The sequence below is a fragment of the Emys orbicularis genome, chromosome 1 (genome assembly GCF_028017835.1).
Source record: "Emys orbicularis isolate rEmyOrb1 chromosome 1, rEmyOrb1.hap1, whole genome shotgun sequence".
Taxonomy (NCBI): Eukaryota; Metazoa; Chordata; order Testudines; family Emydidae; genus Emys; species Emys orbicularis.
This window is the reverse complement of record NC_088683.1, coordinates 337,939,595-337,957,613: the sequence shown is the minus strand read 5'-3', so window position 1 is coordinate 337,957,613 and position 18,019 is coordinate 337,939,595. Positions and strand designations below refer to the sequence as shown.

The 18,019-nt window shown below is 45.8% G+C and overlaps 1 protein-coding gene across 1 annotated transcript in view; it reads left to right on the top strand.

The window, feature by feature from the left end:
- Positions 1–16,993, top strand: part of ARHGAP42 (Rho GTPase activating protein 42) — a 296,892-nt gene extending 279,899 nt beyond the window's left edge. Inside the window, exons 22-24 of the mRNA XM_065406329.1 lie at positions 306–368; positions 16,570–16,649; positions 16,905–16,993. Of these exons, the coding sequence (XP_065262401.1) occupies positions 306–368; positions 16,570–16,649; positions 16,905–16,993 (232 nt within the window). The remainder of the gene's footprint in view (positions 1–305; positions 369–16,569; positions 16,650–16,904) is intronic.
- Positions 16,994–18,019: the final 1,026 nt, after the last annotated feature.

Sequence of the window (18,019 nt, the reverse complement as noted above, 5' to 3'; positions counted from 1 at the left end):
CCCAAGGCTGTAGCCTTCGGGCTTTGGCCCCGAGCAGTGGGGCTCAGACTCAGGCTTCAGCCCCAGGAGGTGGGGCTCAGACTTAAGCCCCAGGAGGTGGGGCTTGGGCTTCAGCTTTGGCCCCAGGCCCCAGCAAGTCTAACGCCAGCCTTGGCGGCCCCATTAAAATGGGATCACAGCTCACTTTGGGGTCCCAACACACAGTTTGAGAACCGCTGCTTTAGATTATTAAAACTGAAATAACTCTATGCAATTCACTGAAAGGGACAAGTTTAAAACCAGATGCCTCTTAACTCAATTTTCAGAGTGGCCGCAAGAGCCCAGTTGTTCGAAAGTGCTGGTTCACTTAAACAAACTTCTTCAGGACGGTAAGTGCCCTACACAATTGAATTGTAGTTAAAAATCAAAGCCATATGCTCTCAGAGACGGCTGTGGAGGAGTGGGAAACAATACTTTGTACATTCCAAGGAAGCATCCCTTGCCATGCAAACGGGCCCCCATGTGTCAGGCTCAACCTTTCTATACCTCTCTCAGAGAGAGAGTTAGACCGTTGATTTTCTCCGTCCGCTGGGACAGTACCTGTACAGAAGCCGAAGACCGTAGGCTGCCTCTTAGTGAAACTGCCCTTTCCAAACTTTAGCTTTGGATAAAAAGAATCAGGCTTGTTACTATTCTTCCCACCATAGCTTCCTTGCTTCGGTTTCCATTTGGGGAAATCTGTGATCATCCCACGAGCCCTTTAGTTGTTTACACAGCCATTGGGATTTGTTTTCGTCTTGTCACTTTAATTATAGTAGAGCAGACATCCATTCCTTGGATGGCGTTCCTCTAGGAAGTGGAACCATCTCTATGTTGTCCAACCTCTTCTTCCTTCCATTCTGCTTTATTTTTCTTTCTATCGCATTTCACTGTGGGCTTCCATACATTTCCCAACCAAAGGGCTAGATTAAAGGCAAATAAGCAGTTCCAGATCCAGCACCAGGAGAGTGCTCAAGCACCATCAGAAGATGGCTCAGGGCTAAGGCTAAGGTTTTGTCATGGTTATTTTTAGTGGACAGGTTGCAGGCAATAAACAAAAATTCACAGAAGCCAGAGACCCGTCCCTGGCTTTTACTAAAAACACCTGAGGTGGGGGGGAGAAGAGAAAGCGCCATGGGGACTAGCACCTGCTCCTGCGGCAGGGGCTGACTGCTGCTGCTCCAGCCCCAGGAGGGCTGACCCAACCCCAGCCGCTGCTCTGCCAGGCCGGGGACTGCTGCTCTGGCAGTTCCAGGGCTAGCCACCAGTCAGCTGTTCTGGAGGCCCCGGGACTGGCCACCGGTCATCTGTTCTGGCGGCTGTTGCTCCAGCAGCCCCAGGGCTGACAGCTGCTCCAGCCCTGCCCCAGAAGAGGTAAGTCACAGTGGTCCCAGAAAGTTCCGGAATCTGTGACCTCCGTAACAGAATTGTAGCCTTACTCATGGTCCCTTCTGCCATGATTTTATAAGAAATCAGCCAAGGCTTGGTGGCAAGACTGAGCCGCACTTACTTACATAATTACAAACCTAAGACTGTTAAAAAAATCAAATGTATATTTTATATCTTACTTCCCCCCCACCCTTCCTGTCTACCTTGTCTTTATTGTAAGCACTTCGAGGTAGTGAGACTCCAAGAGCTCAATCCATTTAGCTTAAAGAGAAGGTTAAAGGGTGACTTGACGACAGTTTATAAGTTACAAAATGAGGAACATGAGAAACAAAAATTTGATAGTGGACTCTTCAGTCTCGCAGACAGAGATATATCACGATGCAATGGCTGGAAGTTGAAGCTAGATGAATTCAGACTGGAAATAAGGTGCAAATATTTAACAGTGACAGTAAGTAATTATTGGAACAACTTACCAAAGGTTGTCATGGATTCTCCATCACTGGCAATTTTAAAATCAGTATTGGGTTACATAAGAACGGCCATATTGGGTCAGACCAGAAGTCCATCTAGCCCAGTATCCTGTCTTCCTACAGTGGCCAATGCCAGGTGCCCCAGAGGGAATGAACAGAACAGGTAATCATCAAGTGATCCATGCCCTGTGATCCTCCCTCCCCTGATTTTAAGAAAAAATACTCTAGTTCAAACATGAATTAACTCAGGAAACTTCTACGGCCTGTATTATGCAGGAGGTCAGACTGGATGATCGCAGTGGTCCCTTCTGGCTTTCCAATTTATGAGACTGGTATCACAGCCACCTTTTTGTGTAGCCCTTAGAACAACAAGACCCTGAGCCTAATGGGACCTCCGAGCCATAGAGTAACAGACATATAACATCCAATAACAATAATCCATGGAACCGTAGGGGCTGATGTGAAACTGGCAAGCAGGCAGGCACCAAAATGCTTAGTAATTTACAGTCTAGGTCTGACAGCTGACTGCCACCCAGCAGGTGGCAGGATCCAATTCAAGAGAAAGCTGATCAGTTTGAGTTGCCAGGACCTTATGATGTTACGGGAGGGAGAGAGGGAGGGAGAAGGCAGCAGCATGGCTGAGTCGGGTGGGGCACAGATGCTTGTTTTGTGTGGCACACAAGCTGAGGGAGCCTCGATAGAGCCCTGCTTTGCTGTTCTCTGGCACTCTACTTCTACTCTGCTCCTCCTCCTTCCCACTGTGTGTTGCTCCCCTTCCTCCCTCCTGCTCAGCTCCCATTCTGTTGTACTTTTATATAAACCACATAAGAAGCAAGAATCTGACAAAGAAGAAAGTAGCTGTGCAGCTTCATAATGGGGGTGGAGGGCAGATGATAGATGGCAAAGGAGGAAAGGCTTGACAGGCTTAATAGCTCCTCTATCCAGTCTTCATAAGAAAGCAGACTAGTGACAATAACAAGGAGAATGAGAGGGCAGCAGACAGAATGAGGAAGGAAGAGATAAAAGGTGGCTCAGCTGTTACTGCAGTGCTGTTTGAGTCAGACCAGCCTCTGCAACAAGGGAGCAGTCAGAACCAGTTCTTGCTTAAACCTGCATGCATGCTATGCACATGAGGGCCAAACTGAGCCCTTAAAGCATTCTTCTGTCTCTTTGCTCCACTGAAATCATGGTAAATTTGACCTGTCTCACCCCACAAGTTAATTTTCTTGATCTCTCCATAATAGCCTACTAGAAAGGGTATGTGCATTCATAAAAATACAAATATATGGATCATTTTAACAGAGAAGGGGGGAAACACAGATACGCATATGCAGGAATTCCAGCAGTCAAAGTATGGTAAACTCTGACTTTACAATGTTACTGCCACCTTCATCCATTCATCCATATGAAGTGTTTCTGGAGTGTCTATTGCTTGGTATCTGAGCTTTGAGATCCGGTGTCCTTCTGTAAGTTAGTACAGGAATCCACGCTGTTAGCTCATGCATGTAAATGTTGCAGTGATAAAGGGGCATTCTGTTATAAATGAAGCTGCAATACAGTGTGTAATTCAGTTTCTAACATTTGTGTCTGCCAAGTAAAACTTGGCCGAATATGTTCCACCACGAGGCTTTGGCCCTGCAAACTGCTCTGCACACACAGACCTCAATTCCCAGGCCAGTCAGTGGGGTTCCCCAGAAGTCTTCTCACACAGATCAACTTCCATGATCAGGACCTAAAACAAGGATTCTTTCCATTTCCTCACCATTGTTACAAAGTTCAAAAAAAAAAAAAAAAAAACAGAAGCAATTTTGGACATGAAAAATAAAATGTTGCTGAATGTAGTGCTCATGTGTAGCATCACGTTTGGTAGCCCAAGAGAATAAAGCGTGCAGTCTACAGAGCAAGCTGCAGAGCGCCACAGGCTTCCCACACACCAGTCCCCCAAGGGTGTCATCCCTACACTGGGGCTGATTAAGAGTGGCTCAGTCTCTGTGTCCATTGAGTCCATGAGGAAGGAGTTGGACAATTCCCGACAACTCGTTTCACATAGACCACCAAACAATCATCAGATAGTAACAGCTTTTGGTCCTGCTAAAGTAGAACCAGCAGCCTAGAGGAAAGCCTCTATTCCATTATTAATCTCTGGAATCACCAGTGTCCCTTGCTTCCAGATTTTCAACTACTTTTTCCCGATCCAGAACTCAGCCTCTAAATAGCTACATTGCGATTTGTAGATTCTACCGCCTGAAACAAAACGTTGTCATCTACACAATGGGTGACATTTTCAAAAGCACCTAAGTGATTTAGGCGCACAAGTCCCATCGACTTTCATTTTCCAACAGGTGTCTGCAGATTGTCTCCTTTACTATCACTCTTGTGATCTGGACATGCTTAATACCCTTCCTAGAAACAGCATTTTCACCTCTTCTTCCTAGGTTGGTCAGCTATAATGTACCCCAGCCATGAACACCCCTCTGTTGCTTGTTTCCTTTAGCTTAAACCTGTGCACTGTTTTCAGCTGTACATGAATGTGTCTTCCACAGTTAGGGTGACCAGATGTCCCAATATTATTGGGACCGTCCTGATATTAGGGGCTTTGTCCTATATATGCAATTATACTCCCCACCCTGGTAAAAAAAAGTGTCCTGATTTTTCACACTTGCTATCCATTCACTTTATCCACAGTGGTATCAGTTTGATTAGATCTCTTTATTCAGAAAGCAGCAAAATGAGTGTTCTAAATTAGTGCATTTTGGTAGGCAGAATATATGCCCATTCCCAGAACTTTACTCAGATTTTGATAACTCTCTCCCTTATTCCAGTCCCAGCTGCATTTTTGCCTCCCCATCCTCACTCTCACTACTTTTCCCTTTCCCTCAAACCTAGCTTTAAGGCTAAGCTATCAATCTGGTGGAGCACCCAGCTATCAGACCATGGTGTATCCCTTTGCTCCACACTGGATCTAATCCCTGTCACTGATGTATAATACCCATGACAGAAAAGCAGCATAGTTATTATTTCTTTATGCATATATTGCTGTATTGCCCACCAGCCCCAATGGGGATTGAGGCCCCGTTGTGATAGATGTTGTACAAAAATACATAGAGAAATAGTCTCTGCCCCGAAGAGCTTACAGTCTGGGAAATAGTATCAGAGGGTTAGCCGTGTTAGTCTGGATCTGTAAAAAGCATGCATCTGACAAAGTGGGTATTCACCCACGAAAGCTTAAGCTCCAATACGTCTGTTAGTCTATAAGGTGCCACAGGACTCTTTGTCGCTTTTTAGTCTGGGAAATGTGAGGTTTCCTGTTCTCTAGCTTTCCATTAGGGGCACACAGCACTCTTGGGGGCTCAGGTAAATGAGAAGCTACTGACCGGAGTGAACATCATGGCATAGAGGTGACCAAAATTGCACGAGAGGGAACAGCTCAAAGAATGAGAGAGAGGGTGCAGTGATCATGATTTCATCTGAGTTGGCAGCAAGGTCCTGGGGGAACAGGCTCAGGATTTGAATCAATTGGCTTGGTAGTATGATGTCTAGGGAAGGGGGAGGACCTATGTTCCCTTTTGCGTCTCTTCCTTGCTATGTAATTAAACATATCCATCCGGTTGTCATCATTGTCCTCTTGCTTCTGTGCCTTATTTCACATGTCCTTATGCACCTGGAAGCCACGTGCCTCCACACTCTGTTCTCCTTCAAGTTCCACCTTAGACTGTACCTCAAGGCCTATAAATCCATGTCCTATAAATCCATGCAAAGAAGCATTACCTAATCAGTTGTCTGACAGTCCTATACAAAGCGTAACACTTTAAAAGAATCCAAACAAAATCTCTGGCACTTACAATTGCATCCCATTCCTTTCTTTCATGTGTACGTTGTCTATGTAGACTACATTCTTTAGAGCAGGAATCTAACACTTCAGGCTGCCTATAAAGTGCCTAGAGAGACAAGGTGGGTGAAGTAATATCTTTTATTAGACCAACTTCTGTTTGAGAGAGACAAGCTTTCAAGTCACACAGAGCTCTTCCTCAGGTCTTTTACTCAGAATGTCATAGAGAATTACAAGGTGGGACAGATTGTTTTGCATAAGTAGTTAGAGGAAGGGGGGGAAAGGCAGCTTGGGTGTGTGTGTGGGGGGGGGGAGGAGTTAGTGGGTTATAGGTTGCTGTAATAAGCCATGAATCCAGTGTCTCTGTTGAGTCCATGGTTTTTAGTGTCAGCCAAAGTTATGAATTTAAGCTCCCAGGCTCGTCTTTTGAAGGTGTTGTGCAGGTTCCCTTGGCAGATGAGGACTCCTGGTCTGTGAGGAGCTTGCTTTTGATGATGAGCTTGGAGGGGCGGGGGCTTTGGCACCATGCAATAATCAATAATATTTTGATGATCTGCTGAGATTTAGATAATCACCCAAATGTTTTGATGCCAACAATCATAAACTCATCATTAGGGATTCAGGAAAAATGTAAAAGTAGGCCTGAAAATGGGGAGTGTCATAGGGCAGCCCCTGCCTGGAGTGCCCTCCTGTGGCAGGCCATGGCATGACAGGCACCCTTGTTTCAGTTTCCCCTCTCGGGTGACCCACTAATTCTCTTCAGGCTTTCTTGTTTCAATACTGCCCTTCCTGATTTATTACAACAACATAATCCATAGCAAAAGTCCCAAACATGTAGTCCATTTCTCACCCCAGCACAAGCAGTCATTAAAACTCAAGACACCTCATCCCTTGATGCCCCATATACCTTCAACCATGCCTGGACTCGGTCAGTCCTCTCCTGTCCTTGTACCAGGACAGATTTCCGCTCTTCCCACTGGGAACCCCCACAGAGTTTCGTGTGGGAGCATCTTTGCCAGGAAAGCATCCCTCACTCCCCTGGCCCTCTCATGTTTTCTCTGGGTCCAGCTCACCGGCCTTGAAGATGTCAGAAGTTAAGCTCCTCCGCTGTTCTCCTTCCTTCAGTCCTCTCCAGCCCTTGGCTGCAGTTCTTCAACTTAGAGCCAGGAGGCAGCTCCCTCTGCTGCTACTCCTCCTGCCTTCAGCCCTCTCCAGCCCTCTGGCCCTGGTTTTTGTCTTGGAGACACCAGCCAGAAAACAGTCTCTTACTGCTCCCCTGCCTTCAACCTGTCCCCAGGAACCACCCTTCTGTTTCCCTCTAAGACCACTCCAGTCCCCTGGTCTTTGCCAGTGCCCACCTGCCCTTCCTGACTGAACCAGCCCTGCTGTGACTCACTGGGACTTTCTGTTACCGGCTCTCTCCCTGTTCCTTGATATCTCCCAGCTGCTGCTCTGCCCTCTTCATTGGCTAAATGGAAGCACCTGCTCTGGCACAGGGGAGCTGACTTACTTTATTTACTGGGGCCTGCCACCCTATGAGGGGAAGACAAATGTATTCTCCGCTAGGTAACCTGTTCAACTCAAGTTAAGGAAAGTGAACTCTTAGGAGAGGTAGATGCCATTATCTAACTCTTCTATGCACTGAACGGCATGAGTAACTCTCTTCTTCAAAATAATGTTAATCCTTTTAAGAGCCTCACTATAGATGATAGTGCTATTTTCACACCCTCTTCGACTGGCAGCATTGGTTGAAAGAAAGCATTAGCACCACCGGAGAGAATGTCCCTCTGCGCAGTTGCACACAATAAGATTACCTTGAGCCGTGAAAGCTTGATAACACATTGTGGCTGGACAGTACCATCATAGGAAAATGATATCTTAATAATCACAAAATGTGATGGAGATTGAGGGAATAATCAGGAGCCTGAAAATTAGTCAAAAAGTCATGGGCATATATTTCTAGATTAGGCCTATCCCTGTGCTATTTCACGCACACTGTTTTATTTGTACATGATGTCAGTGGGGTATAATTATTCTGTATGTCAAGAATAATAACAACAAATTAAAATAATAAGAAGATCACTTGAAGAAACTGTTTAATTCAAGCAAACTTGCTCACACTTGACTGCATTTATATGACTGTGCAGATTAATCACTGCATTTTGTTCACTCATTTTATAGGTGCAATGACTTGACACTCGGGTCCCTACAAACTTTCTCTTAATTGGAGAATACAAGACCGACACCCTATTTTTTCTCAAATTTATTTCATTTTTGGAGATAAACATCCCCCATTCAGCTGAAATTGGTATATTTCACTAAACTTAAAGAAAGTGCCAGAGAAAGAAAGAATTGTATTTATTCCACTTATCTCATTTTAACGCCACAATAAAAATCAACATATTCTGACTCCAGGAAAGCTAAATAGCTTATTTCTCCACACACACACTCCACAACGTTACCATTTCTTCTCTCTCTGTTCTTAGCTTCCCCTTCTCATTGTAGCATTTGAACTCTTAACCTTGGTTTAGAACACAGCCTGACTGTAAAGGTTTACAGCCTTACCAAATACTGAGGGTATTGCATATTATCCATGTGTTTATAATCATCTCTGTGGTTTATTAAATTCAGTACAGGATACCTTAGATTATCTGGTTTTTGGTCTCATGTTTGTGTTATGTATAGTTTTATGGTTAAGTGATACGGGAAATAGATATTTTGTGGGAGAACTATGAACATACTTACCATAAATGTTTATAGAGCTCTTTATCATATCAAATTAAAGAGGAGGGCTTGTGGTTAGGGCACCACACTGGGACTCTGTAGATAAGAGTTCAGTCCCAGACAGGTCCCGGACTTCCAGTGTGATCTTAGACAAGCTATCAGATCTCTCTTTGCATCAGTTCCCCAGCTGTAAGAGGGGTAACAAAACTTCCTTGTTTGTCTTGTCTGTTTAGATAGTCCCTGCCCTGAAGAGCTTACGATCTCTCACTGTGTGTTTGTACAGTGCTTGGAAGCACCAATCAAAGTTGGCTCCGCTAGGTGCTACTACAATACAAATAATAGCATCAACAGGGAGGCACGATCTGTTTTTCTTCTGAATGAGTTCAGGGTTTCTCTTCCCTGCTAGAAATGAGAGGCAGAGATATCACCTGGAGTGGTGTGCTGTCCTCTTTACCACCACCACCACCACACAAAAGGGGCTATGGTCAAGGTTTTCAAAAGTGTCTAGTGCTATTGGGTGTCAAACTTGAGACCCCTTAAAAGGGCCTGATTATCAAAAAGTGCTGAAAATCAGGACCCTTTAAGGTGCCTGGAAGAGGACACCCAAAAACTGAAGTATGAGCTTTGTGAAAATCTAGGTCTGTGCTGACTGGAATTTATTAGAGAGACAAGGTGGGTGAGGCAATATCTTTTATTGGATCAACTTCTGTTCAGGTGAGAGACAAGCTTTCAAGCCACACAGAGCTCTTCTTCAGGTCTGTGAAAGGTACTCCGAGCCTCATAGCTAAATGCAGGGTGGAATGGATTGTTTAGCATAAGTAGTTAGCACATATTCTAAGGCCTGGTCTACACTACGACTTTAATTCGGATTTAGCTGCCTTAATTCGAATTAACGCTTGACCCGTCCACACAACGAAGCCATTTAATTCGAATTAAAGGGCCCTTTAATTCGATTTCTGTACTCCACCCCGACGAGCGGAGTAGCGCCAAAATCGAATTTGTCAATTCGAATTAGCGTTAGTGTGGCCGCAATTCGATGTTATTGGCCTCCAGGAGCTATCCCACAGTGCACCATTGTGACCGCTCTGGCCAGCAATCTGAACTCGCATGCACTGGCCAGGTGGACAGGAAAAGCCCCGGGAACATTTGAATTTCATTTCCTGTTTGCACAGCGTGGAGAGCACAGGTGACCACAGAGAGCTCATCAGCACAGGTAACCATGCAGGCTGATAATCGAAAAAGAGCACCAGCATGGACCGTACAGGAGGTACTGGATTTGATCTCTATATGGGGAGAGGATTCAGTGCTAGCTGAACTGCGTTCGAAAAGACGAAATGCCAAAACTTATGAAAAAATTTCCAAGGGCATGATGGAGAGAGGCCACAATAGGGACACAGATCAGTGCCGCGTGAAAGTCAAGGAGCTCAGACAAGCCTATCAAAAAGCAAAGGAGGCAAACGGTCGCTCCGGGTCAGAGCCGCGGACATGCCGCTTCTACGCTGAGCTAAATGCATTTCTAGGGGGGGCCGCCACCACTACCCCACCTCTGACTGTGGATTCCGAGCTGGGGATAATCTCATCAGGTACACCTGATGATTCCGTGGAAGGGGAAGAGGAGGAGGAGGAGGACGAGCTGGCAGAGAGCACCCAGCTCTCCGTTCTCCCCAACAGCCAGGAACTGTTTCTCACCCTGACTGAAGTACCCTCCCAAGCCTCCCAAGCCAGCACCCAAGACCATGACCCCATGGAAGGGACCTCAGGTGAGTTTACCTTTTAAAATATAAAACATGGTTTAAAAGCAAGCATTTTTAATGATTAATTTGCCCTGAGCACTTGGGATGCATTCGCAGCCAGTACAGCTACTGGAAAAGTCTGTTAACATGTCTGGGGATGGAGCGGAAATCCTCCAGGGACATCTCCATGAAGCTCTCCTGGAGGTACTCCAAAAGCCTTGCCACAAGGTTTCTGGGCAGTGCAGCCTTATTCCGTCCTCCATGGTAGGACACTTGACCACGCCATGCTAGTAGCAAGTAATCTGGTATCATTGCCTGACAGAGCCTGGCAGCGTATGGTCCCGGTGTTTGCTGGCATTCAAGCAACATCCGTTCTTTATCTTGCTGTGTAATCCTCAGGAGAGTGATATCGCTTAGGGTAACCTGGTTGAAATAAGGGAATTTAATTAAGGGGACTGAGGTGGCCGTTCCTACTGGGCTGTTTGCCTGTGGCTGAAAAGAAATCCTTCCCTGCATTTAGCCAAGTGCAAAGGGTGGGGGGGAGGATTGGCCCAGACCTTTTCGCGTTTTGCTAGCAGGGATCTTCCCTGATACCAGCCAGGCGGTGGGGGGAGGGAGAAAGCACTCATCCCAGAGAATTCATGGCGGGTGGGGGGGGGTGTTAGTTTGGTTCCTGCAGGGATCTTCCCTGATACCAGCCACGCGGTGGGGGGAGGGAGAAAGCACTCATCCCAGAGAATTCATGGCGGGTGGGGGGGGGGGGGGTGTTAGTTTGGTTCCTGCAGGGATCTTCCCTGATACCAGCCACGCGGTGGGGGGAGGGAGAAAGCACTCATCCCAGAGAATTCATGGCGGGTGGGGGGTGGTGGTGTTAGTTTGGTTCCTGCAGGGATCTTCCCTGATACCAGCCACGCGGTGGGGGGAGGGAGAAAGCACTCATCCCAGAGAATTCATGGCGGGTGGGGGGGGGGGTGTTAGTTTGGTTCCTGCAGGGATCTTCCCTGATACCAGCCACGCGGTGGGGGGAGGGAGAAAGCACTCATCCCAGAGAATTCATGGCGGGTGGGGGGGGGGGTGTTAGTTTGGTTCCTGCAGGGATCTTCCCTGATACCAGCCACGCGGTGGGGGGAGGGAGAAAGCACTCATCCCAGAGAATTGGATGGGGGGGGGGTGTTAACCTTCAGCAGCAGAAAACAAGCTAACAGGAAAACTGCAGCACAACGGGCTTTGCTTGGTATGTGGGAAAGCAGGGCGCAGAAGCCTAAAGACAGTGGCTTACCATGGCAGCATGCAAGGTGAATTCTGTTGCCCCGACCTGCGTCTGTGATCTCTAGCAGCAAAGCCACAGGCACTCAATATTAAGAGGCAAAATGCGACCTTGCACAGAAATCACATGTGCTATGTAATGTGAATAGTATACACCGTGAAAGAGTATAAGCATTGTTCTGAAAAATGTATCTATTAAAAAAATTCTCTCCTTTTTTCACTCCCTCCAGCAGGTGCAAATGTTTCAAGCCTCCCTCCTCCTTCCCGAAGGCTATCCCAGATAAGGCGTCGTAAAAAAAAGACGAGAGAAGAGATGTTTTCCGAAATCATGCAATCCACCAGGAATGAAAGAGCTCATCTGAATGAGTGGAAGGAGACGGTTTGCAAGTATAGGAAAGAAGCCAGTGACCGTGAGGACAGGAGGGACCAACGTGAGGACATGAGGGACCAACGTGAGGACAGAAGGGACCAACGTGAGGAGAGGAGAGACGCTCGAGATGAGAGGTGGCGGCAGGAAGATCAGAGGAGTCGGGAAGCAACGCTGGGGCTGCTGCGTGAGCAAACAGACATGCTCCGGCATCTGGTGGAGCTTCAGGAACGGCTGCTGGAGAACAGAGTGCCGCTACAGCCCCTGTATAACCCCCCTACCTCCTCACCATGTTCCATAGCCTCCACACCCAGACGTGTAAGAACACGGGGGGGGAGGCTCCGTACACCCTCCCATTCCACCCCAGTGGACAGCCCAAGCAAAAGGCTGCCATTTTTTTAACCTTTTTTTACTGGGCTTTTCCTTCCCGCAGATCCTCCTCCCAAACCCCACTCAGGTTCTGTGCCGCTACAGCCCCTGTATAACCCCCTACCTCCTCACCATGTTCCATAGCCTCCACACCCAGACGTGTAAGAACACGGGGGGGGAGGCTCCGTACACCCTCCCATTCCACCCCAGTGGACAGCCCAAGCAAAAGGCTGCCATTTTCTTAACCTTTTTTTACTGGGCTTTTCCTTCCCGCTGATCCTCCTCCCAAACCCCACTCAGGTTCTCTCCCTCTTTTTATAATCAATTAATAAAGAATAAATGATTTTTAAACAATGGTGACTTTATTTCCTTTGAAAGCAAGCTGGGGGAAGGGGGAGGGTGGGTTCCTTACAGAGAATGAGTCAATAAAGGGGGCGGGTTTTCAGGAAGGATAAACAAACATAAATTTCACACTGTAGCCTGGCCAGTCATGAAACTGGTTTTCAAAGCTTCCCTAATGCGCAGCGCTTCATCGTGTGCTCTTCTAATCGCCCTGGTGTCTGGCTGCGAGTAATCAGCAGCCAGGCGATTTGCCTCAGCCTCCCACCCTGCCATAAAGGTCTCCCCCTTGCTCTCACAGAGATTGTGAAGCACACAGCAAGCAGTAATAACAATGGGGATATTGGTTTGGCTGAGGTCTGAGCGAGTCAATAAGGATCGCCAGCAACCTTTTAAACGGCCAAATGCACATTCTACCACCATTCTGCACTTGCTCAGCCTGTAGTTGAACAACTCCTGACTCCTGTCCAGGCTGCCTGTGTATGGCTTCATGAGCCATGGCATTAAGGGGTAGGCTGGGTCCCCAAGAATAACAATTGGCATTTCAACATCCCCCACGGTTATTTTCTGGTCCGGAAAGTAAGTCCCTTGCTGCAGCCGTTTAAACAGATTGGTGTTCCTGAAGACGCGAGCGTCATGAACCCTTCCCGGCCAGCCCACATGGATGTTGGTGAAACGTCCCTTGTGATCCACAAGTGCTTGCAGCACCATTGAGAAGTACCCCTTGCGGTTTATGTACTGGGTACCCTGGTGCTCCGGTGCCAAGATAGGAATATGGGTTCCATCTATTGCCCCACCACAGTTAGGGAATCCCATTGCAGCAAAGCCATCCACTATGACCTGCACATTTCCCAGAGTCACTACCTTTCGTAGCAGCACCTCCGTGATTGCTTTGGCTACTTGCATCACAGCAGCCCCCACAGTAGATTTGCCCACTCCAAATTGATTCCCGACTGACCGGTAGCTGTCTGGCGTTGCAAGCTTCCACAGGGCTATCGCCACTCGCTTCTCAACTGTGAGGGCTGCTCTCATCTTGGTATTCTGGCGCTTCAGGGCAGGGGAAAGCAAGTCACAAAGTTCCATGAAAGTGCCCTTACGCATGCGAAAGTTTCTCAGCCACTGGGAATCGTCCCACACCTGCAACACTATGCGGTCCCACCAGTCTGTGCTTGTTTCCCGGGCCCAGAATCGGCGTTCCAAGCCTATAACCTGGCCCATTAACATCATAATCTCCAAAGCACCGGGGCCCGCGGTCTCAGAGAATTCTGTGTCCGTGTCCATGTCCTCATCACGCTGGTCGCTGCGCTGCAATCGCCACCTCCTCCTCCTCGCCTCTTTTTTCTGGTCCTGTGTAAGCATAAACTCCACGAGAAAGCGCGAGGTGTTTATAATGTTCAAGACTGCGTTCTGGAGCACAACGGGATCCATGCTTGATGCAGAATGGAGTCTGCAGAGTTCACTCAGGAAAAAAGGCGCGAAATGGTTGTCTGCCGTTGCTTTCAGGGAGGGAGGGGGAGGCTGTACCCAGAACTACCTGCGACAATGTTTTTTGCCCCATCATGCACTGGGGTCTCAACCCAGAATTCCAAGGGGGGTGGAGACTGCGGGAACTATGGGATAGCTATGTAAAAGCTACCCACAATGCCACGCTCTGGAAATCGATGCTACTATGGTAGCTTGGACGCAAACCACCGAATTAATGGTGCCTAGTGTGGCCGAATACATTCGAATTTATAAAATCGGTTTCCTAAATTCGAATTATATAAATTCGAATTAATCCTGTAGTGTAGACATACCCTAAGGGATTCAAGGTAGAGAGGCCCGTTAACATCTCTGCAGTCACAGGACAAAAAGAAGGGGGTTAGTGGGCTACAGATTGTTGTAATAAGCCATAAATCCAGTGTCTCTGTTCAGTCCATGATTTTTAGTGTGTAGCAGAGTTATGAATTTAAGCTTCCAGGCTTGTCTTTTGCAAGTGTTGGGTGGATTTCCTTTGAGAATGAGGATTGATATGTCAGATATAGAGTGATTGCTTTGTGAAAAGTGTTCGCCCACCCACAGGTGATAGGGAGTTTTTGTCTTTTATCATTTCCTGTGCAAGTTCATTCAAGCGCGTAGTTATTGTCTGGGTTCACCCACATAGTTGTTATTAGGGCATTTAGAGCACTGCATGAGGTACCCCACATGTTGTGTTACGAATGTGCAGGATCCATGGATCTTGAAAGGTGTGTTGTGGGGGGTGTAGCAGTGGAGATATTTCTGCAGGTTTTGCATCTGTTGTTCTGGCAGGGTTTGGTGCTGCTTTGAGTGGGTGTGTCCTGGTCAGTGGGGAGCTTGCTTCTGATGATGAGCTTAGAGAGGTTGAGGGGTTGTTTGAAGGCCAGAAGAGGGGGTTCAGGAAAGATTTCTTTCAATATAGGGTCCCCATCAACTGTGGGTTGTGGTTGTTTGATGATACCCCCACATGGGTTCCAGTGTGGGATGGTAGGCGACAACTAGGGGTGTGTGGTCGGAGGGGGTTCTATTTCTGTATTGAAGCAGATTCTCCTGGAGTATTTGGGTGTCCTGTTTCATGGTGCAGTCTACTTCTCTGATGTAGTGTCCTTGTTTGGTAAAGACAGTTTTGAGGGTGTTAAGGTATATATCCTGGACTTTCTCCTCTGAGCATATTCTGTAGTATTTGAGTGCCTGGCTGTAGATAATAGATTTCTTGGTGTGTTCGTGGTGGTTACTGGATCTATGAAGGTAGGTGTACCGATCCATGGGTTTCTTATATATGGTTGTCTGTGGGGTTCCATTATTGAAGCTGATTGTCATGTCCAGGAAGTTGATGCTAGTGTGGGAGTGTTCCAGAGAGTAAGAGTGCCATGAAGGAATATCAGAACTCATAAAAGCCATCCTCAAACCACTCACCACACAAAGGGCCAGCTTCCTCCAAGACACAACCAACTCCTTCCAGAAAGTCCACTGCATTAGCAACCTCCCTCCGAACACCAGCCTCGCTACCATGAATGTCACTTCCCTATACAACAATGTCCCTCACAATGACACCATAGATTCCTGCCTCATATATTTATAAGACAGTGGACAGTCCTCAGATATCCACCCTGAACTCATTACCAAATTCATCCATTTCATCCTCACCCATAACAATTTTAAATTCAACAACAAACAGTTTGTCCAAGCCATGGGAACAGCCGTGGGTACTAGGATGGCTCTGCAATATGCCAGCCTCTTCATGGACCACCTTGAAGAAGAATTTCTGGACAAATGCATCGTGAAACCAATGATATACATGAGATACATTGAAGATATTTTCATCCTCTGGACAGATGGTTTAAACTCAGATTTCCACCACAACTTCAGCAACCACCACCCGTCCATTAAACTCTCTCTGGAACCCCTATTGGGGGAGGGTTCCTTCCTTCCTAATTCCTACAGGGGTGCATGGAGCTCCAAAAGTGGGTGTGGAGGAGGCAGGGGAATGGCTGAACCATCCTTCTACATCAGTCTGCACAGCACCACTGGCACACAGGGTGGAGCAGAGAGGTCCTTAATGTGTAAATTGTGTCCACCTTAATATAACCTTCTGAGTTCACTAATTTCATTTCATGGGAGGAAAGTCGGGGGGAGTTATGCTGACAAATTAAAATCTACCACAGATGGTATATTAGATCATTGAGTTAACGTTCTGACTGGGAAGAAAGTGCTACCGATAATCTCCAATTTCATCACAAACTACAGTACTTTTACATAACACATGACGTCTTGAACAAATTTATCCTCACCTCACCTCAGTGTGGTGGGCGATGCCCATAAATTTTGATATCTCTACTTAGAGCTGGGAAAAATGAGGTACAAAGAAGTTACATGACTTGCCCGAGGCCTTACAGAAAATCATGTGCAGACCTGGAGTTAGTCTAGATAAATTCCTGAGTTTTCCCTAGAGCTCTGTCAGGATTCCATGTTTCCCAGCTCAGTGCTGACTACTCTGCTTCTCAGATTTTTAAATTCATTTTTTCCCCCTTTTCTTGTTTGTAACAAACTTATATTTTGATCTTTCAGACAAGCCAAAGCCATGTATTCCTGTAAAGCTGAGCACAGTCATGAGCTCTCCTTCCCACAGGGGGCGATATTTTCAAATGGTAAGATGTATTAGATAGTCTTCCTATACACACAATACTTAAACATAACTGCATCTGTGAGATAAGTCAAGAGATTTTCACTTCAAATTTAATGTTTATGTCTCCATTAATCTGATGTTGATCTTTTATAATGATGTTGATCTTTTTAAATCAAACATCTGGGTTAAGGATTAAATTTAACTATAACAGATTTTAATATATATTATATATTTTTATTTATTTATTATTATTATTATTATTTTATTTTTTTTGCAGTGTACCCATCAGTGGAACCAGGCTGGTTAAAAGCAACGTATGAAGGCAAAACAGGACTAGTTCCAGAGAATTATGTTGTCTTCCTCTAGTAATCTTTAGTGGACAGCAGTATCTTCATGGTATCCATGGTAACAAATAATAAGCACTATGATTTTATCTGACACAGATGTGGGGATCAGCCCGTTAGCAGAGAGTGGTAGATTTTCTTCAAATTCTGCAAGGGCAAATTAGGTAGCGCCCTATAAATGGAACAGGATATAATGAAATAGTTAACAGTTTTTTGTGCTGCAGATGGTACTCTGTTTAAATAACTTCCATTGTTTGTAACACAAGCATGTTGCATACTTCTTTTATGGATAAGGAACAGTTGAGCAATAAAATCAGAAAATTAGCTGCAGAACATGTCAGACCTGAGATATTGCTCAACCAGCGTGAAATTCACAGGCAATGCACTCTGCCGATTCTTACAATTATATTGTTTTACATGTAAAAAAATATATATTTGTTCATAAAGCAAGATATAGTTCTATGATCTGCCTTCTGCATTAGAAAACTTGATTCTGAGACTGGTCCTAGTCATTTCATGGAAGAAGTTAATCTGCCATAAAAGCAGAGTTTTGAATCTCTTGTTATGCAACGAGATCACAATATACAGATCCAGTAATGTATGTAATTTATATAACTGATAACCAAATTAGATTGTACACTGATTAAGCAGTAAGTCCTCTTTCAAAATGTGACCTTTTTAAAATCATTTAATTCAAATATTGTACAGATTTATCTTATTTCCTCCTTGCTTTCATCAGTTTGTTTTATCAATATAATTAATATTAATAATAAATTATATGTCTAGCATCCATCTTCCCTAAGACATTCTCGGCTTGTCTCAAAAACACAACCATACCAAACAAAGAAGTACTGAAAGTAAAATGATGGGGAAATGTGTGAGGTTAGCAACAAAGAATGAAAATAAATCTAAAACCTGAAATAAAACATAGCAGAGTCCCACAATGCCATTAAGACACCCAAATTGTTTTTCAGATTTTCCACCGCATACAAGACAAATGACCTATGAAGTGTCTAGTTTTATAAGCTATGATTTCTAAAGGCTCCTT